Source organism: Heterodontus francisci, chromosome 5 (assembly GCF_036365525.1).
Source record: "Heterodontus francisci isolate sHetFra1 chromosome 5, sHetFra1.hap1, whole genome shotgun sequence".
NCBI classification, from domain to species: domain Eukaryota; kingdom Metazoa; phylum Chordata; class Chondrichthyes; order Heterodontiformes; family Heterodontidae; genus Heterodontus; species Heterodontus francisci.
This window is the reverse complement of record NC_090375.1, coordinates 66,613,621-66,636,511: the sequence shown is the minus strand read 5'-3', so window position 1 is coordinate 66,636,511 and position 22,891 is coordinate 66,613,621. Positions and strand designations below refer to the sequence as shown.

Sequence of the window (22,891 nt, the reverse complement as noted above, 5' to 3'; positions counted from 1 at the left end):
TGATGTGCTAAAAACCTCTCCTTCCCACAACTAAAAGGATTTTATTAGAACTAGTTTAAGCAGTCTCAGCCAGTTATAAGTCCAGCCTAGCAATCTGCCATAATGCAGCATTAAATTGGCAGTTTCACACCGGGAGGTCATGATGACTGGTGTGCGAAACAGAGTTGGGTGGGTACTTTTCTAAGCTTGATCTTGAGAAACATTATAGGGGTAAGGTGCTGCAACCAAACTGTCCTGAGATATATAATAGTGAAAGTCTTGCTGCTGACATTGTTGCAAGTGTAGGGCCATGCTTACATGTCAGCTGTGGCTCATTCGGTAGCACTCTTGCCTCTGAGTTTGAATGCTGTTGGCTCAGGTCCCACTGCAAGACTTGAGCAGAGACATCTAGGCTGACATTCCATTGTAGTATTCAAGGAGTGCTGCACTTTCAGAGGTGCTGTCTTTCAAATGAGACATTAAACTGAGGCCCCATCTGCTTAGTTAAATGGACGTAGATGATCCCATGGCACTATTACAAAGTAGAGCAGCGGAATTATCCCCAGTGTCCTGGCCAATATTTATCCCTCAATCAAATTCCCAAAAACAGATTATCTGGTTATTATCACATTGCTGTTTGTGAGAGCTTGCTGAGCATAAATTGTTTGCCACGCTTCCTACATTGCGACAGTGACTACACTTTAAAAGTACTTTGTTGATCTTAAAATGCTGTGGGATGTCTTGAGGTCATGAAAGGTGCTATATAAATGCAAGTCTTTATTTTTTCTATTTCATTGATTACTTCTTTTGTGCTGAGCTTAACTGGGACCATTTTATAATTTGCACAGTTCTCTTTCCACAGCGTGTCACAGTGTTCAGCTATAGTCGGAAAAATTAACTGTATGTTGGAAAAGCCATTATGATCTACTTGTAGAAGAATGTGGGAAACAATGTGGTGACTATTGACCTTTTACAGGTGAAGACTGGTACCTATCTCATTTGACAATCAACGTGCTGAGGGAAAGCTTTCCGGAGTGGACTATGCAGCTGTTCCCTTATCTAACAGTGGTATCTTCAGATGCTCCCAAGGGTACACCTGTTTTCCAGCTTTCTGCATGGGATGATTCCGATCACTCCACTGATGGAATAGAATATTTTCTAACAGAGGGTAAGAAATAAAGAAAATTCTTATGCATGCCAAGTGCTTCTAAAGTAGGATTTTTTGTAGGTTTTTTTGTATGATCTTTTTCCATGATCTGTTCCACCCATGGTCCCCTCTTTGTACCTCAGCCAATGCTTTTCTTAATCCACTCACTAGTTCAAAGGATAGGTGTGACTGATTTGGCATCCCTGTGCTCCATTCCTCTTACCAACAACATCTCCCCAGCTCAACCCTCCCCTGCTCACCAGTTCACTATTTTCCTCCTTTTACTGATAACTTTCTTCTCTCCCTTCCTTCTGTATGAAGTTGTTAACTCCCTGTAGATGTACAGTTCCACAAGTGTTAGATGCTCTTTTCACCCTGTGAAAAGTGAATTATTTATGGTGTAATAAAATTATAGCCAGTAATTTGCAAGCCAATAATTTTTTTTACCTTTTTTTCCTTCCTTTTCTGTAGTTTGGTAGTAGTCTGCTCAAGTGACCAATCTCCATCTCAGAGTCCATACTTTAATACCAGCAGGTGATTAAAGTATTGAGACTTGAGAACTGAGCGTGATCTTGTCACCCCATATTCGCACATACATTTCCAGGGGCAATTGAATAGCTGTTGGGAATGGAAACCAATGAAGGCATTGAGCAATCTTAGTTAACGTCATTATAAGCATCCCATTGCCACAAAATTGTCACTGAGCAATAAGCATCAAGTTGGCTTGGATGAATATTAAAACCAACTTCGAGGGCAGTGCTGCAATGTTCTGAAGGTGAGACCATTGAAACATCTTTATGATGGAAATAGCTGTGGCTATTCGAGTCTGCTCTACACACTCAGGATATGTTCTGGCTAGGAAGCCTTGTGATACGATATCCCCACAAATTAGGTTAACTGGAGTGAGTTATGGACAAATTCATGAATGGGCATATTTGTCAACTCATGTCACAATCTAATCTAATTAGAACACTAGTATGAGTTTTTCAATTACTAAATAAAATAATCTTCATGCTTGCGATGACACTCACTCCTGTAAAAATTATTTCCTTTGAAAAATGTTGATATATTTTCAACCAGTGATATTTTTTCTACTGATATCACAAGTCAGCCTCTGGCAATGTCATTAAATTATGCTGAAGTTGATCCCATTCTTTTAATCTAAAGACATGTGGCTATTCTTCCCAGTGTAAATGTAATCAGAATAGTTCAATAGCTAAAGGCGCGGACTTATATTGCTTCTTCTTCATGTGCCTAACGTGTCATGACTCTGATACCTACAGGCGGAGAAAATAGATTTGAAGTTGACAAGAGTTCAGGCATCATCAGGACCACTGGCTCAACTCTGCTCAGACAAAATGAATACGTGTTAACTGTGCTGACTGTCAATAAACGGGGCAACAAAGGCCCTCCTGCATCTATTTTCATTCTGGTTGGCTCCAGACCTCCACAGTTTACCAATGTGTCCTACAGTGTTTTTGTTTCTGAGAATACCCCAGCAGGACAACCGTAAGTACCAACTGCCAGAGCTTATCAGTATAAGGCAACTGGCTCAAACATTACCAATTTAAATAGCTGCCATTCCTCTTAATTTTCTAGACACCATCAGTACATCTTTGATGTCATTTTGTATCAGCAGGAATAACATTCCAGAAGTGCATAGCAATGAATACTGGTAAAAAGAATGAAACTCCATTTCCAAATAACAGTTTTATTAATTCAATATTTTGAACAATTCTTAAATTCACATGACCATGATCGTGTCAATGTTAGATAGCAAAATATAACTCTACCAAGACTGTCCTTTCACAATATTCCTAGATCCACAAATATAATTTCCAACACGAGAAGGCTGTGGTGTAGCAAAGTTGTAAAGTTTATCAGAAATGAACATGTTGTAGCCAATAATTTCCTTAGCAATGTCATTCCTCATGGCTGCTTAGACAGAAAAAAAAGATGAGCATCCCAATAGCTTTTAGTCATTTGACTCCTTTCCCAGAGCTAAGCAGCTCTATATTGGAAAAATCAATGAAGCAAAGCAGAGATTCTGTTATTTTAAGCTTTGAATTATTTGGTTTCAACACATACATGAAGGAGATGTATTTCAATCACTATGATATGAATCAGGATATAGAGGAGTTTTATCTGCCTCTTTGCTTACCTCCTTCTAGAATTTTACAGTGTGTTTTAGAATAATTTGATCCAATGAGCTGTGGCAGCTTTAGCAAGATTTTTCAATTGCTTGTTAGTTTAAAAATTGGTGAATAACGTTGCCCCCCCACACGAATCTTTCTCATTGACATATTAGTATTTCTGTACAAAAAGGCTGATGCAATTAATATATTTGTGAACAAAAAACAAAAAAAGGCCAATGCTTGAAATATGAAACCAAAACATAAATGTTGGAAACACATAGCAGGTCAGGAATCAACAGTGGAGAGAATAGATAATCTAATGTTTTGGGTGCAGATCCTTTGTCAAAATACTTGTTTTGTAATTGTGTGACGATCCCCACCCTTCCCCCTCCCCCCGCCCACTTTTCTCCCAATTCATGAATTCCTGTTGTGAAGTGGACCTATCGGGAGGAGTGACATCTTCCAGTACCTCTCATAGCTGTTTGTCCAAATCAAGATGGTGTTTGCTTTGTGCAAAAGCTTGGTTTGGGTTGCCTAGGTATACTGGACAATGATACTAAATACTACCAACTTAATCTGATATCATTGGAGTCTTGGGGCATGGGCCCTGTGCAATTGCACAGTTTGCCCAGCACTAATACCATCCCTGATCTTAATGTATGAGGCAAGACAGTGAGTGCAGGCAGTCTATTCATCCAAACTCAATTGAATCAGCTGACATCCTCACATAAGCACTTTCCAATGGATAGCAATCAGGCGTGAAAACCTCAACTGTGTTTTCCACTTTTTAACCTGAGGACATTGAGGCTAGTTATAACACCCAACCTTCCCTAAGATTCCAAGAAATCAATTAATTTAGCATATACATCTTAATATATGTAAATGGTCTGGATTTGGGATTAAGGGGCACAATCTCAGATGCAAATATAGGAAGTATGGTCAACCATTGAAAAGGACTACATGAGACTTTAGGAGGATATAGTCAGGTTAGTATATTGTGTGGATGAAATTTAATACGGAGAAATGTGAACCAATACATCTTAGAAGGAAGAATGAGAATCTCTACTGAATGGCAAAACTTTAATAGGAGTAGAAGAGCAAAAAGACTTAAGGGTAGACAGATAGACATATGTTTAAAAGTGAAAGGACCAGTTGATAAAGCTGATATTTTTTTTAAAAAGCACATGGAATCTTAAGTTTTATAACGAGTATTATGACTTTGTGGTATGTTTATGTTTTCAAAAAGTGTGATCTTTAGCAAAGCGACCTCACACCAAGTCTGCCTAGTTACAAGACAGGGATCCTGGTTACCTGTGAACAAGGAACCCAAATAAAAGACCCTTTTGAAAGCAGAAGTCAAGGTTGTAACACCTGAAGAACAATTGGTTTCACTGTCTCAGACTTTCAGATCATAAATAGGGAACCAGGACTCTCAAGGTAGAAACTTGAGTTTAAATTTTTAACACCTGGAAAGAAAGGAAAGCCTGGATGGTTCTGCTGTGGCCAGACTTGTGGACTCTGCATGTTGAAAAAGACAAATGGCTATTGACTTTTGTTCTGGATAAATTCAACAGACTTTCAGAAGTCAGTAGGCTATAACGAAGAGAGGAAAACAAAGACCATCAGTGGTAGCCTCAGAAGAGAGAGAGAGAGAAAAACCATATGCTCTCAGTACACTGATACAACAAGATGTTGCTAAAACTTGAACCCAATACTAAAGCCTAGGTTTGAGGAGGGGAAAAGACCAACAGGGTTGCCAGAGATCACCTTTATTCATGGTTGTCCAGGTCGAAAGTGCTCAGAAGAAATGAGTGACAAGGACATTGACTTTGAGAAGGACTGGGAGATGCAACTGGGAAGAGTTTGGGACTTTTAACTAAAAAGATATCCCTTCAATGTGGATATTAGAACATAGAACATAGAACATTACAGCGCAGTACAGGCCCTTCGGCCCTCGATGTTGCGCCGACCTGTGAAACCATCTGACCTACACTATTCCATTTTCATCCATATGTCTGTCCAATGCCCTTAAAGTTGGCGAGTCTACTACTGTTGCAGGCAGGGCGTTCCACGCCCCTACTACTCTCTGAGTAAAGAAACTACCTCTGACATCTGTCCTATATCTATCACCCCTCAACTTAAAGCTATGTCCCCTCGTGTTTGCCATCACCATCCGAGGAAAAAGACTCTCACTATCTACCCTATCTAACCCTCTGATTATCTTATATGTCTCTATTAAGTCACCTCTGCTCCTCCTTCTCTCTAACGAAAACAACCTCAAGTCCCTCAGCCTTTCCTCGTAAGACCTTCCCTCCATACCAGGCAACATCCTAGTAAATCTCCTCTGCACCCTTTCCAAAGCTTCTACATCCTTCCTATAATGCGGTGACCAGAACTGCACGCAATACTCCAGGTGCGGCCGCACCAGAGTTTTGTACAGCTGCAGCATGACCTCGTGGCTCCGAAACTCGATCCCCCTACTAATAAAAGCTAACACACCATATGCCTTCTTAACAGCCCTATTAACCTGGTTAGCAACCTTCAGGGATTTATGCACTTGGACACCAAGATCTCTCTGTTCATCTACACTACCAAGAATCTTCCCATTAGCCCAGTACTCTGCATTCCTGTTACTCCTTCCAAAGTGAATCACCTCACACTTTTCCGCATTAAACTCCATTTGCCATCTCTCAGCCCAGCTCTGCAGCCTATCCATGTCCCTCTGTAACCTACAACATCCTTCGGCACTATCCACAACTCCACCAACCTTCGTGTCATCCGCAAATTTACTAACCCACCCTTCTACACCCTCATCCAGGTAATTTATAAAAATGACAAACAGCAGTGGCCCCAAAACAGATCCTTGCAGTACACCACTAGTAACTAAACTCCAGGATGAACATTTGTCATCAACCACCACCCTCTGTCTTCTTTCAGCTAGCCAATTTTGTATCCAAAGCACTAAATCACCTTCAATCCCATACTTCCGTATTTTCTGCAATAGCCTACCATGGGGAACCTTATCAAACGCCTTACTGAAATCCATATACACCACATCCACGGCTTTACCCTCATCCACCTGTTTGGTCACCTTCTCAAAAAACTCAATAAGGTTTGTGAGGCACGACCTACCCTTCACAAAACCGTGCTGACTATCTCTAATGAACTTATTCTTTTCAAGATGATTATAAATCCTATCTCTTATACCCTTTTCCAACATTTTACCCACAACCGAAGTAAGGCTCACAGGTCTATAATTACCAGGGCTGTCTCTACTCCCCTTCTTGAACAAGGGGACAACATTTGCTATCCTCCAGTCTTCCGGCACTATTCCTGTCGACAATGATGACATAAAGATCAAGGTCAAAGGCTCTGCAATCTCCTCCCTGGCTTCCCAGAGAATCCTAGGATAAATCCCATCTGGCCCAGGGGACTTATCTATTTTCACACTTTCCAATTATTGTGTAACATACAAATGTGCTGTGGGGTTTTCAAGTCTTTTAACAATTTAAAGGGAAATATCTTTCTCTGTAATTTAGTCTATTAGCTACTAACAAAGTACTGTGTAGTTAATATTGATTTTTAGTTTAGTTCTTATAGTAAAAGTAAATCTTGTCGTGTACATCTCTAAATTGGTCTGGGGAGTTCATGTCTTGTGTTTTACATTAACAGTCTCACTGAGGTCGGAACACTAGGTGAAATGAGTTCAAAAGGAAAAAGTTAATGCTAAACCTATACAAACCATTACTTAGGCCAAACTTAGAATATTGGGGTGCAAAGTTGGCTTGGCCTAGACATCGTCCCAACTGAGAGGGCCATGGGCTTCATTAACATTTTATGCTTGAACTGTTGGACCTGTTATACCTTTACAGAAAGTTTAGCATTGTAAATGCCTAAAGCCAAGTCATAATGGTGCAGAAGGAGGCCATTCTGCCCATCTAGTCCATGCCAGCTCTATGTACAGCAAGGGCAATTAGGGATAGGCATTAAATGTTGGGCTAGCCAGCGACCCCCACATCCCATGAATGAATAAAAAAAATCCAGTCAGCCCCATTTTTCCACTCTATTCCCATACCCTGCAAGTTTATTTCCCTCAAGTGCCCATCCAATTTCCTTTTGAAATCATTAATCATCTCTGCTTTCACCACCCACGTAGACAACAAGTTCCAGGTCATACCACTCACTGCGTAAATAAGTCCTTCCTCACATCTCCCCTGTATCTCTTGCCTATCACCTTAAATCTGTGTACCCTCGTCCTTGTACCATCAACTAATGCGAACATCTTTTCTTTGTCTACTTTATCTAAATTCCTTTGCTCCAAGAAGACCAACACCAGCTTCTCTAATCTAACCTTGTAGCTAAATTCCCTCATCCCTGAAACTGTTCCAGTAATTCTCCTCTGTACTCTCATGGACCTTCACATCCTTCCTAAAGTGTGGTGACCAGAACTGGGTGCAATACTCTATTTGTGGTCTAACCAGAGCTTTATAAAGATTCAGCATAACTTCCCTGTTTTTGTAGTCAATACCTCTATTTATGAAGCCCAAGATCCCATATACTTTGCCAACAACTCTCTCACCATGTCCTGCACCTTCAAAGATCTATGCACATGAATCCCCAGGTCCCTCTGTCCCTGCACACTCTTTAGAACCTTGTCATTAAGTCTCTATTGCCTCTCCCTATCCCTTATGCCAAATTATATTACCTCACACTTCTTTGTATTAAATTCCATCTGCCACTTGTCTGCCTATTCTGCTAGGCCTATCTGTGTACTGTTGCAGTCAATTGGTATCATCCTCACTGTTTGCAACACCTCTAGGTTTGGTATCATTGGCAAATTTTGAAATTTTACTTTGTATTCCAAAATCCAAGCCATTCATATATATCAAAAAACAGTGGTCCTAGCACTAACACTGTCTAACATCCTCCAGTCTGAAAAACAACCATTTACCAAGAATCACTGTTTTCCGTCCTTAAGCCAATTTTTTATCCAAGCTGACACTGACCCTCCTATTCCATCAGCCTCAATTTTGTTAACCAACCTTTTGTGTAGTACTTTGACAAACACTTTTTAAAAATCCATATGGACAACATCCACTGCATTCCCTTCATCAACCTTCTTTGTTACTTCATCAAAACATTCAATTAAATTAATCAAACATGATCTGCCTTTTACTAATCTGTGCAGGCTTTCCTTCCTAAACTCAAACCTCTCCAAGTGCCTGTTGACTTTTATTCCCTGATTATTATTTCTAAAACCTTAACCACCACTGATGTTAAACTGACCGGCCTGTAGTTACTAGGAATGTCCTTACACCCTTTCTTGAACAAGGATGCCACATTGGCCACTTTCCAATCCTCCGGCACCTACCCCATATCTAGGGAAGAATGGAAGATTATGGCAAGGCCTCCCGCTATCTCCACCACATTTCTCTTAGCAATCTGGGATGCAAGCCATCCGGACCAGGCAACTTAACCACTCAAAGCATAGGTAGCCTTTCCAGTACATCCTACCAGTTTTAACCCCATCCATTACCTCTACCATCTCCACCTCTATTTTGCCAACATTCTCTTCCTTAGTAAACAGCGATACAAAGTACTTATTAAGTGTTCTAGCCTCGCCCTGTGCCTCTAAGCATGTATCATCTTCTTTATCCTTACGACGTCCCACTCTGTCTCTTAATACCCACTTACTATTTACATGCTGATAGAAGATTTTTGGGTTACCTTTTATGTTAACTGCCATTCTATTCTCATATTCTCTCTTTGCCAGTCTTATTTTCCTCTTCACTCCCCTCTCAACTTATTGTATTTGGCCTGGTTCTTGCTTGAAGAATTCACCTGGCATGCATCATTCACCCTCTTTTTTGTTTCATCATATTCTCTATCTCCCTCGTCATCAAAGGAGCTCTGTTATTGGTTCCCCTGCCTTTCCCTCATGTTGGAATGAACCCAGCTTGTACCTGAAACATCTCCTCCTTAAAGATCACCCAATCATCCATTTTTCTGTTACAGTTTTTCCTGTCGAACTTTGGTTCCATTTTACCCTGGCTAGATTCTCTCTTGTTCCATTGAAGTTAGCCCTCTTCCACTTTAGAAGCTGTACTTTAGATTGTTCCTTGCTCTCCTCCATTACTAATCTAAACCTTATGATACGATGATCACACCAACCCAACTGCTCCCCCACAGACACTTGATCCACTTGGCCCATCTCATTCCCCAGCACCAGATCCAGCAATGTCTCCTTCCTAGTTGGAACAAGAACATACTGATCAAGGAAGTTCCCCTGAACACATTTCAGAAATTTCTGTCCCTCCTTACCTTTTACTCTGACATATCCAGTTGATATTTGGGTAATTAAAGTCCTCTATAGTTCTGACACAACTCTGCAGATTTCCTGCAGATTTTCTCCTCTATCTTTCTCTCACTATTTGGAGGCCTATGGAATACCCCCTGTAGCGTGATCATACCCTTTTTGCTTCTCAACCCTAACCAAATGGCCTCTGTCCTTGTCGCCTCAAGGACATCCTTCTTTCCAACACTACAATGTCTTCTCTATTCAGTACTGCCACCCCATCTCCCTTTTCTCCTTCCCTATCTTTTCTGAACATTTGTATTTGTGAATATTAATTGCCCAGTCTTCACCAATTTTAAGCCATATTTCCATTATTGCCATTGTATCATATTCCCACACAGTTATTTGTGCTTGTAGCTCACCAACCTTATTCACAATACTTTGTGTGTTTACAAACATACTTTGTAAACCTGTCTTTGTACTTCTCATAGTCCTTCTCAATCAGCTCCTATCTAATATCGTACTAACTTCCTTCTCTAGTATTATCCAACAATCCCACTCCTTCATGCACCTTATTCCTCTTTTCTACTTCTAGAGGTGGTGCCCACCTCTCTGCCAATTTAGCTTAAACGCTTCCCAACCACACTAGTGAACTCCCCGTGAGGATATTGGTCTCAGTCCTGTTGAGGTGCAACTGGCCCTTTTGAATAGGTGCCTCCTGCCTCAGAACTGGTCCCAATGCTCTAAGAATCTGAAGCCCTCCCTCCTGCACCATGCCTCAAGCTATGTATTGGCTGGGATTTTTCAAAGGTGGCAGGGGCCCTGTCACCAGGGCCGAAAGCGGGGAGGTTAACCTTGTTTGGCAGGGAACCTGGGCCGCATTTTATGGGCGGCAGACAATTAACTGGCAGCTGCCGGGAGTGCCATCCAATTAACAATTGCCGTCCGCCCCCAAGAACTGCCGGGCAATCAGAAGGCTGGCGGCTCAGTAGCCTCAACAGTGCAACTGAGAGCAGTGGCCACTACTGGGGCTGTACCTGGAGGACAAGGGCGCATCGACGGATGTGCGCCATCAAAGTAAGGTAAGTGGGGTCTGGGGATGCCAGCATCAGTCGGCAGGCCCCAGTGAGGATTGGTGGGTGGGCACAGGGTTGTTGAGGGGCAGACAGCGCTAATGTTGTGGGGGATGGCCATTGCCCCTGGCAGGCTTCTTCATGAGTGCCCAAAAAAGGGGGTCTCCCTATACCAGAGCCCGCTGGGAGTCTCCCGACGCGGTGGAGGGACCACCACTGGTAAAATGCCTGCAGAGGTGGGAAGAGGCCATTAATTGGCCACTTAAGTGACTGAATTGTGCTCCGGGCAGGTGGGCTGTCTGTCATCTTTCCCGCTGCTGGCAAAATGGGATGGTAGTGGGATGATGTCAGGAAAATCAGCCTTCCCACCTCCAAGTTGTCCTCAAAGGCACTGTAAAATGCCATCATTGATCTTCCCTATCTTCCTATTTCTACTATTGCTGGCATGTGGCACTGTAAGTAATGCAGAGATTATTACCCGTGAGGACTTACTTTAGTCCATTCAGGGGGTTGGAGTGGGCAATGGAGGAGCGATAGGGAGTGATCATAATGACTGTGGAGTTGAGTCAACAGGAAGTTTTTTTAATACATTTACATTTTTAAAAAGTATTTTCCTTTGGTGGCCATAGGGGGGCTGCTGAAGAATCCTGAATGGGGCAGGTTTGGCACGTGCTCCATTCATCATAATCTAATTTCACAGAGGGACTTTTGATATGATTTAGACATATGCTTTCGGCGGCCGCCCAACATACCTAAGAATGGATATGACTAATGTAGCAGTGGGCTGGATGCATATGTTGGCCATTTTACTGGTAAATTTCTCAATGTTGTTCCCACCTTACGCCCAAAAAATTGCTGCAATGTGTATCAATATTTACCTCACTGTGTCCAGTTTTGGCAAGCCAACTTTAGGAAGGATGTCGAAAAGATACAAACGGGTATGATATAGTTGGGATTATGGAGACATGGCCGCAAGGTGACCAGGGATGGGAAATGAACATCCAGGGGTATTCAGTATTTAGGAAGGACAGACAAAAAGCAAAAGGTGGTGGAGTTGCATTGCTGGTTAAAGAGGAAATTAAAGCAATAGTGAGGAAAGATATTAACTCTGACGATGTGGAATCTGTATGGGTAGAGCTGAGAAACACTAAGGGCCAAAAAACGTTAGTGGGGGTTATAAATAGACCCCCAAACTGTAGTGGTGCTGTTGGGAATGGCATTACACAGGAAATTAGAGACACATGCGATAAAGGAACATCTGTAATTCAGGGTGAGTTTAATCTGCATATAGATTGGGCAAATCAAATTAGTCACAATACCATAAAGGAGGAATTCTTGGAGTGTATACGGGCTGGTTTTCTGGACCATTACGTTGAGGAACCAACTAGAGAACAGGCCATCCTAGACTGGATATTGTGCAATGAGAGAGGAATAATTGACAATATACTTTTACAGCTAAGCACTGCTCTATGTCATGTAGAATTTGTGACACACTAGTAAAATATATAGTACCACTATATGGACTAGTCTCTGTTCAATTTATAGAGCTAGTTACAAACCAGTACAACCTGAGAACTACACTACACAGTTGAGATCTATCCACAATCTACAGTTTTCTTTCAACTAAGGAATACATCTTGGAGATTAAGAACCTCAAAGTCTGGAATGTTTCTGAATATATTGAAATCTATGGTAGCATTTTTCAGACGAAGTAACACTGGACATATTAAAAACCCACACAGATGTTCCATTACGCCATAAAATGCAGATTTTCTGATCAGTAGGAAAATGATGTTCTATATTTTACATGATGCTCATTAATTAAATGGACAATTTGGGGTTTATATTTGGTGCATAAGGAAGACTTCTAGATGCATTTTCTATCATTGCTTGTGTTTCCTTTTTGACAGATTGACAGTTGTAGAAGCCATTTCATTCCAGAGGAAGCTTCTGTCATATTCCTTACTGATCAATCCCAGCAGTCTGTTCAGTATCAATCAGGACAATGGGGAGCTAAGCCTGATACACAGCATTGATTATGAAAGTGAACACCACCTCTACCACCTACTGGTGCGAGCACTGGAATCTGGCACAGGGCTCAGCAGTGTCACTGAGGTATGATGGAGGAAGCATGATTAATTTGAATAATTTACAACCTGATTTACTTAAACATGTCTTCTGCTCCTCAAGTACAACTTTTCAGCAAGAAACAGATAATAAATATAGGAAAGAATATTGTCACATCTCATAAATGCAGATTGTTTATTTGTTTTTCTGAAGCAGCGATAGTGCGAGTGAGGTGTCAGCTGGGAAGGTGAGTTTCAGTTTAAAATAACTTACCTTTTGTTTCGGCGGACAAGGGGACTGCTGGGTAAGTAAACCTATATATTCGGGCAGTTGCTAAACCCGAAACACTACAGGTGTAGTGTCTCCCACCCATCCTCCTCCTCTAACCAAAATAAAAAGGCCTTTTGTGTGGAGGGTTTGGTAAGGTAAGGTTTTCCTTTTTTACCTTTTTTTTAAATCTCTGCTGTCAATTTAGCGCGGAGGGGATGGAAGCTAGGGCAGTTGTATGCTCCTCTTGCAGGATGTGGGAGGTGAGGGTCACCACTGGTGTCCCTGCTGACTTCACCTGTGAGAAGTGCACCCAACTCCAGCTCCTCGCAGACCGCGTTAGGGAACTGGAGCTGGATGAACTTCGGATCATTCAGGATGCTGAGGGGGTGATAGAGAGCAGTTATAGGGAAGTAGTGACACCTAAGTTACAGGATAAAGGTAGCTGGGTGACCGTCAGGGGAGGGAAAGGGAATAGGCGCACAGTGCAGGGATCCCCTGTGGCCCTTCCCCGCAATAATACGTATACCGTTTTGGATACGGTTGGGGGGGACGACCAACCAGAGAAAAGCCACAGTGGCCAGGTCTCTGGCACTGAGCCTGGCTCAGTGGCTGAGAACGGAAGGGGGGAGAATAGGAGAGCGATAGTGATAGGAGATTCAATGGTTAGAGGAACAGACGGGAGATTCTGTGGTCGCGAACGAGACTCCCGGATGGTATGTTGCCTCCCGGGTGCCAGGGTCAGGGATGTCTCAGATCGAGTCCACAGGATTCCTCAGGGGGAGGGGGAGCAGCCAGAGGTCGTGGTACACATCGGTACCAGTGACATAGCTAGGAAAAGGGATGAGGACCTGAAAAGCGAATATAGGGAGTTAGGTTGGAAGCTGAAAGGCAGGACGAGCAGAGTAGTAATCTCAGGATTGTTACCGGTGCCACGTGCTAGTGAGGCTAGAAACAGGGAGCGAGTGCAGCTGAACACTTGGCTACAGAACTGGTGTAGGAGGGAGGGATTCAGATATGTGGATCATTGGGATACCTTCTGGGGAAGGTGGGACCTGTACAAGAAGGACGGGTTGCATCTGAACTGGAGGGGCACCAATATCCTGGGCGGGAGGTTTGCTAGAGCTCTTCGGGAGGGTTTAAACTAGTTTGGCAGGGGGATGGGAACCGGAGCCACGGATCAGTGGATGGGGTAGCTGTTGAACAGGCAGATACTGAGTGCAGAGAGTCTGTGAGGAAGGTTAGACAGTTGACAGGGCAAAGTTGCAGCCAGTATGATGGGTTGAAGTGTGTCTATTTTAACGCAAGAAGTGTCAGGAATAAGGGTGATGAACTTAGAGCATGGATCAGTACTTGGTGTACGGTGTTGTGGCCATTACAGAGACGTGGATATCACAGGGGCAGGAATGGATGTTGGATGTTCCGGGGTTTAGATGTTTCAAAAGGAATAGGGAGGGAGGTAAAAGAGGTGGGGGAATGGCATCGTTAATCAGGGATAGTATCACAGCTGCAGAAAGGGAGTTCGTCGAGGAGGGTTTGTCTACTGAGTCATTATGGGTGGAAGTCAGAAACAGAAAAGGAGCAGTCACTTTCTTGGGAGTTTTCTATAGACCCCCCAATAGCAACAGAGACATGGAGGAACAGATCGGGAGTCAGATTTTGGAAAGGTGCAGAAGTAACAGGGTTGTTGTCATGGGTGACATCAACTTCCCTAATATTGATTGGAACCCCCTTAGTGTAAATAGTTTGGATGGAGCAGTTTTTGTCAGGTGTGTCCAGGAAGGTTTCCTGACTCAATATGTAGATAGGCCGACTAGAGGGGAGACTATGTTGGACTTGGTGCTTGGCAACGAGCCAGGCCAGGTGGCAGATCTCTCAGTGGGAGAGCATTTCGGTGATAGTGATCACAACTCCCTGACCTTTACTATAGTCATGGAGAGGGACAGGAGCAGACGGGATGGGAAAATATTTAATTGGGGGAGGGGGAATTACAATGCTATTAGGCAGGAACTGGGGAGCTTAAATTGGGAACAGATGTTCTCAGGGAAATGCACGACAGAAATGTGGAGGTTGTTTAGGGAGCACTTGCTGCGACTGCTGGATAGGTTTGTCCCGATGAGGCAAGGAAGGGATGGTAGGGTGAAGGAACCTTGGATGACAAGAGATGTGGAACAGCTAGTTAAGAGGAAGAAGGAAGCTTACTTAAGGTTGAGGAAGCAAGGATCAGACAGGGCTCTAGAGGGTTACAAGGTAGCCAGGAAGGAACTGAAGAATGGACTTAGGAGAGCTAGAAGGGGACATGAAAAAGTCTTGGCGGGTAGGATTAAGGAAAATACCAAGGCATTCCACACTTATGTGAGGAACAAGAGGATGGCCAGAGTGAAGGTAGGGCCGATCAGGGATAGTGGAGGGAACTTGTGCCTGGAGTCGGAGGAGGTAGGGGAGGTCCTTAATGAATACTTTGCTTCAGTATTCACTAGTGAGAGGGACCTGGTTGTTTGTGAGGACAGCGTGGAACAGGCTGATATGCTCGAACAGGTTGAGGTTAAGAGGGAGGATGTGCTGGAAATTTTGAATGATATGAGGACAGATAAGTCCCCGGGGCCAGACGGGATATACCCAAGGATATTACGGGAAGCGAGGGAAGAGATTGCTGCGCCTTTGGCGATGATCTTTGCGTCTTCACTGTCCACTGGAGTAGTACCGGATGATTGGAGGGTGGCAAAAGAAAGGGAATAGGGATAACCCTGGGAATTATAGACCAGTCAGTCTTACGTCGGTAGTGGGCAAATTATTGGAGAGGATTCTGAGAGACAGGATTTATGATTATTTGGAAAAGCATGGTTTGATTAGAGACAGTCAGCATGGCTTTGTGAGGGGCAGGTCATGCCTCACAAGCCTTATTGACTTCTTTGAAGATGTGACAAAACACATTGATGAAGGAAGAGCAGTGGATGTGGTGTATATGGATTTTAGCAAGGCGTTTGATAAGGTTCCCCATGGTCGACTCATTCAGAAAGTAAGGAGGAATGGGATTCGGGGAAAGTTGGCTGTCTGGATACAAAATTGGCTGGCCCATAGAAGTCAGAGGGTGGTAGTAGATGGAAAGTATTCAGCATGGAGCTCGGTGACCATTGGTGTTCCGCAGGGATCTGTTCTGGGACCTCTGCTCTTTGTGATTTTTATAAATGACTTGGATGAGGAAGTGGAAGGCTGGGTTAGCAAGTTTGCCGATGACCTGAAGGTTGCTGGAGTTGTGGATAATGTGGAAGGCAGTTGTAGGTTGCAACGGGACATTGACAGGATGGAGAGCTGGGCTGAGAAGTGGCAGATGGAGTTCAACCTGGAAAAGTGTGAAGTGATTCATTTTGGAAGTTCGAATTTGAATGCGGAATACAGGCTTAAAGACAGGATTCTTGGTAGTGTGGAGGAACAGAGGGATCTTGGGGTCCATGTCCATAGATCGCTCAAAGTTGCCACCCAAGTTGATAGGGTTGTTAAGAAGGCGTATGGTGTGTTGGTTTTCATTAACAGGGGGATTGAGTTTAAGAGCCGCGAGGTTATGCTGCAGCTCTATAAGGCCCTGGTTGGACCACACTTGGAATATTGTGTTCAGTTCTGGTTGCCTCATTATAGGAAGGATGTGGAAGCTTTAGAGAGGGTGCAGAGGAGATTTACCAGGATACTGCCTGGACTGGAGGGCATGTCCTGAGAAGAAAGATTGAGGGAGCTAGGGCTTTTCTCATTGGAGCGAAGAAGGATGAGAGGTGACTTGATAGAGGGGTACAAGATGATGAGAGGCATAGATAGAGTGGATAGCCAGAAAACTTTTCCCAGGGTGGAAAGGGCTATCACCAGGGGGCATAATTTTAAGGTGATTGGAGGAAGGTTTCGGGGAGATGTCAGAGGTAGGTTCTTTACGCAGAGAGTGGTGGGTGCGTGGAATGCGCTGCCAGCGGTGGTAGTAGAAGCAGATACGTTAGGGGCATTTAAACAACTCTTGGATAGGTACATGGATGATAGTAGAATGAAGGGTAGGTAGTTAGTTTGATCTTAGAGTAGGTTAAAGGGTCGGCACAACATCGTGGGCCGAAGGGCCTGTACTGTGCTGTACTGTTTTATGTTCTATGTTCTATGTTTTTTGAAATAAAGTTTGTCAAAGGAATTATATTCCTTACGCAGACAGGTAGTGCAGGAGTCCCCTGTGGCCATCCCCCTCTCAAACAGATATACCACTTTGGATACTGTTGGGGGGATGACCTCCCAGGGGAAAGCAGCAACAGCCAAGCTCGTGGCACCACGGAGGGCTCTGCTGCACAGCAGAGGAGGAAAAGTGTTGGAAGAGCTATAGTGATAGGGGATACTATCGTAAGGGGTGCAGATAAGCGTTGCTGTGGCACAAACGGGACTCCAGGATGTTATGTTGCCTCCCTGGTGCTCGGGTCAAGGACGTCTCGGAGCGGCTACAGGACATTCTGAAAGGGGAGGGTGAGCAGCCAGAAGTCGTGGTCCATATTGGTACTAACAACATAGGCAGGAAGATAGATGAAGTCCTGCAAAGTGAATATAGGGTGTTAGGCAGAAGGTTAAAAGGCAGGAGCTCTAGGGTTGTAATCTCAGGATTACTCGCTGTGCCACGTGCTTATGAGGGTAGGAATAGGAGGCTAAGGCAAATGAATGCGTGTCTGAAGAGCTGGTGTAGGCGAGAGGACTTCAGCTACTTGGATCATTGGGATCTCTTCTGAGGCAGAGGTGACCTGTACAAGAAGGACGGGTTGCATCTAAACTGGAAGGGGACCAATATCCTTGCGGGAAGGTTTGCTCGTACTACTCGGGAGGGTTTAAACTAGTCTTGCAGGGGGGTGGGACCCAAAGTAGTAGTCTCTCCGATGAGATAGTTGAGGCAAATGTAGAGGTTAAACCAAGCAAGTCCAGTAGACAGGCCAGGCAGGGGCAGGACAGGGAGCGTGGAAGGTCTGGTAGGCTAAACTGCATTTACTTTAATGCAAGAATCCTTACAGGTAAGGCAGATGAACTCAGAGCATGGATCGGTACATGGGATTGTGATATTATAGCTATTATGGAAACGTGGTTGAGGGATGGGCAGGACTGGCAGCTCAATGTTCCAGGGTACCGATCCTTCCGGTATGGCAGAGGTGGAGGTAAGAGAGGAGGGGGAGTTGCACTATTGTTTAGGGAGAACATCATGGCAGTACTTAGTGGGGATATCCCGGGGGGAATGTCCAGCGAGGCCATATGGGTAGAACTTAGAAATAAGAAAGGGGTGATCACTTTGATGGGATTATACTATAGGCCCCCCAATAGTCAGAGGGAAGTGGAGGAGCATATATGTAGGGAAATCACAGATAGGTGTAGGAATTATAGGGTCGTAATAGTAGGTGATTTTAACTTCCCTAATATTGACTGGGCCTGCCTTACTGCTAAGGGATCAGGTGGGGAAGAATTTGTTAAGTGTGTCCAGGATAGTTTTCTGAAGCAGTATGCGGATGGCCCTACCAGAGAAGGGGCTACACTCGACCTCCTGTTAGGAAATGAGGATGGGCAGGTGGTTGGTGTGTCAGTGGGGGAACACTTTGGGACCTGTGACCATAACGCTATTAGCTTCAAAATAGTTATGGAAAAGGATAGGACTGGTCCTCAGGTTGAAGTCCTAAATTGGGGGAAGGCTAATTTCGATGGCATCAGACAGGAACTCTCAAAAGTTGAATGGGAGAGGCTGTTTACAGGTAAAGGGATGTCTCGCAAGTGGGAGGCTTTTAAAAGTGAGATAGGAAGAGTTCAGGGCCGGCATGTTCCTGCTAGATGGAAGGGCAAGGCTGGAAGGTTGAGGGAACCTTGGTTGACGAGGGATATTGAGGGTCAGGTCAGGACAAAGAAGGAGGCATATGTCAGGTATAGGTAGCTAGGATCGAGCAAGTCCCTCGAGGAGTATAGGGAATGTAGGAATACACTTAAGAAGGAAATTAGGAGGGCGAAAAGGGGCCATGTGATTTCCCTGGCAGATAAGATGGAGAATCCTAAAAGATTCTCTAAGTATATTAAGAGTAAAAGGGTAGCTAGAGAGAGAGTAGGTCTCCTTAAGGAGCAATCTATGTGTGGAGCCACGGGAAATAGGCAAGGTCTTAAATGAATATTTCTCGTCCGTATTTACCATGGAGAAGGTCATGGAAGCTAGTGAGTTCAAGGGAGCATATCAACATTATAAAGGAGGAGGTGTTGGAGGTATTGAAGCACATTAAGGTGGATAAATCCCCAGGGCCTGACCAGGTTTATCCTAGGATGCTATGGAAAGCAAGGGAGGAGATAGCTGGGGCCCTGGCAGAGATTTTTGTATCATTGTAGCCACGGGTGAGGTACCGGAAGACTGGAGGATAGCTAATGTTGTGCCTTTATTTAAGAAGGGAAGCAGGGATAAGCCAGGGAACTACAGGCCAGTGAGCCTTACATCAGTGGTGGGAAAGTTATTGGAAGGGATTCTGAGAGACAGGATTTATATGCATCTGGAAAGGCATGGTCTGATTAGGGATAGTCAGCATGGCTTTGTGTGTGGGAAATCATGTCTCACGAATTCGATTGAGTTTTTCGAGGAGGTGACCAAGAAGATTGACAAGGGCAGGGCGATAGACGTTGTCTACATGGACTTTAGCAAGGCCTTTGACAAGGTCCCGCATGGTAGGCTGGTCCAGAAGGTTCAAACACATGGGATCCAGTGTGAGCTAGCAAATTGGATACAAAATTGGCTTGGTGATAGGAGGCAGAGGGTGGTAGTGGAGGGTTGTTTTTCAGATTGGAGGCTGGTGACCAGTGGTGTGCCGCAGGGATCGGTGCTGGGCCCTCTGTTGTTTGTCATATATATTAATGACTTGGATGCAGACAAGTGTGAAGTGTTGCATTTTGGGAAGTTAAACCAGGGCAGGACATATACAGTGAATGGCAGTTCCATGAAAGTGGCAACGCAGGTAGACAGGGTGGTGAAGAAGGCGTATGGCATGCTTGCCTTCATCGGCTGAGGCATTGAGTACAAGAGTTGGGACGTCATGTTACAGTTGTACGTAACGTTGATTAGGCCGCATTTGGAGTGCTGTGTGCAGTTCTGGTCACCGCACTACAGGAAAGATGTGATTAAGCTAGAGAGGGTGCAGAAAAGATTCACAAGGATGTTGCCTGGTTTGGAGGGCTTGAGTTATAAAGAGAGATTGGATAGGCTGGATCTGTTTTCCCTGGAGCGAAGGAGGCTGAGAGGGGACATGATAGAGGTATATAAAATTATGAGAGGCATAGATAGGGTAGATAGCCAGAGTCTGTTTCCCATGGGAGGGGTAACTAAAACTAGAGGGCATAGATTTAAGGTGAGAGGGAGGAGGTTTAAAGGGGATCAAAAGAGTAAATTTTTCACACAAAGAATAGTGAGTATCTGGAATGAGCTGCCTGAGGAGGTGGTGGAGGCAAGAACAGTAGCGACATTTAAGAGGCATCTGGACCGGTACTTGAATGGGCAAAGCAGAGAGGGATATGGAATTAATGCAGGCAGGTGGGATTAGTGTAGATAGGCATTATGGTCGGCATGGACCCGGTGGGCCGAAGGGCCTGTTTCTGTGCTGTACGACTCTATGAATCTAAGAGCAGCAGAATTACTCATAGTTAACACAAAAGTAAAATACTGCAGTTGCTGGAAATCTGAAATAAAAACAGAAAATGCTGGAAATACTCACCAGGCCACGGAGCATCTGTTGAGAGAGTAACAGTGTTTCAGGTCGATGACCTTACATCAGAACTCGAAAAAGTTAGAGTTATAACAGGTTTTAAGCAAGTTCAGAGTCAGGGAAAGACAGCAGGGGAGGAATGAACAAAAGGGAAGGTCTATGATAGGATGGAAAATAGGAGAGATTAAATTACAAAAGGGATGATGGTGCAAGGCAAAAGAACATGGTAATAGGACAAGTAAAGAAACAAAAGATGAGTCGAGAGGAGGTGTAAATGGATATAGCAGAATCATTAACAACAGCTGTGGTGTGAAAAATTGGGAGCAACGGTTATGATCTGAAATTATTGAACTTAACGTTCAGTCCAGAAGGCTGTAAAGTGCCTAATCGAAAGATGAGGTGCGGTTCCTCAAGCTTCTGCTGAGCCTCATTAGAACAGTATAGGAGGGCAAAGGGCAGAGAGGTCAGAGTGGAATTGGGGAGGAGAATTAAAATGACAGGTGACTTCAAACTCAGGGTCACACTTGTGGACTGAAAGGAGTGTTCAGCAAAGCAACTACCCCAATCTGCATTTGGTCTCCCAAATGAAGAGGAGACCACAATGTGAGCAGTGAATACCGTATACTAAATTGAAAGGAGTACAAGTTAATCATTGTTTCACCTGGAAGGAGTATTTGGGGCCTTGTATGGTGGGAAGAGAGGAAATAAAAGGGCAGATATTGCATCTCTCGCGCTCGCATGGGAAGGTGCGGTTGGATCCCATTAGTTGCACAAAGTGAGACGAAGTCCGACTGTAGCTTTAAGAAACTTTATTGCAGTACTTCTTGGTTACATCATCAGCAAAGCAAACAACAACAACACCTGGGTTCTTCTCTCCTCTCCTGCCTGAGCAGGGAAATCAAGCCTTTCTTATAGTTCTTCATACACATCAGTGACACCCCCTTTATGTTCCCAATTGGTTTACAAACTCTGCAGTTTCATGGCCTGATTGGGGTACTGCCTTGTCACCTTCTCCTCTCGCAGTTTCTCATCCCCCCTATCTCCTTGGACCGTTCGGCTGATTGCTATACAATAGGCTACTATGAATTAATTATTTCACCTTAAATGTCCCCATATTATTCTGTCCCCACAGTGACATGAGAAGGGAGGGGTGATGAGGGTGATTGAGGAGTGGACCAGGGTATTGTGGAGGGAACAGCCACTTCAGAAGGCTGAAAGAGAAGGGGATGATATGTTTGGTAGTAGCATCACACTGGAGGTGACAGAAATGGTGGGGCTGTTCAATGCGGAGGCAGGTGGGGGGGACGTTGAGGACAAGGGGAACCCTATTGGGGTTCTAGAAGGGAGGGAAGGGGTGAGTGCAGAACTGTGGGAAATGGGATGGACATGGCCAAGGGCCCTGTCAAGTACAGTGGGGAAGAATCCTCATTGAGGGAAGAGGAAGACATATCAGAAACACTGGTATGGAAGGTGACATTGTCAGAACAGATCTAGTGAAAAATAGGAGAATGGAATAGATTCCTTACAGGAAGTGAGCTGGGAGGAAGTGTAATCAAGGTTGATGTGGGCTTATATTTAGATATCTTGAAAAATGGACATTGAGAAATCAAGAAAGGGAAGGGAAGAGTCAGAGGTGGATGATACAAAGGCATGAGCTAATATTTAAATTCGATCACCAGCAATCTTCCATTTAAATTTAAAGCTTATATATCTGTATTAATGTCATTTAAGGAATACCTATTCCCATTTCTCCTTATGCCACTCACCATACTTTGGCCAAGGGAGTATGCAAGACACTGGGCAAGCGATTCACTCCCTCATTAAAGCTAATATAAAACCCAGCATGAGGAGGAGAAAAGCTATGGATGCTCTTTCCAGTCTTCCTGCTCTTTTCAAAATAGATCTGGAACTCAATACATGAAGAATTGTGACAATGAATTTAACTCAAGTACTATTACTGTGAGAGCCAAAGAGAAGAGCAGAATTTTTTTTTAAAAGTGGGGCCAAAATCGGTGTGGAATTGACAGCAGCAGTCTATTCCCTTTCTTTAACTTCTTTTATGTAAAGTATGTGGCAGCAATGCAACGCTCTGCCTTCATGTTTTTAATCTCAATAAGGAGTATAAACAGTTACTATTTCCAATCAATAGTTTTGTTAGAAATGGGCACCCAAGTTTAAGAAGTTTCCGCAGAATGTCGATGTAT

General features: G+C 43.9%; 1 protein-coding gene across 2 annotated transcripts in view; it reads left to right on the top strand.

Annotated features, from left to right (window-relative positions):
* si:dkey-22o22.2 (neural-cadherin) overlaps positions 1-22,891 on the top strand; it is a 295,092-nt gene that overhangs the window by 115,037 nt on the left and 157,164 nt on the right. For both annotated transcript variants that reach the window (XM_068031572.1, XM_068031571.1), the window contains exons 2-4: positions 956-1,147; positions 2,410-2,635; positions 12,540-12,744. In XM_068031572.1, coding sequence (XP_067887673.1) covers positions 956-1,147; positions 2,410-2,635; positions 12,540-12,744 — 623 coding nt within the window. The remainder of the gene's footprint in view (positions 1-955; positions 1,148-2,409; positions 2,636-12,539; positions 12,745-22,891) is intronic.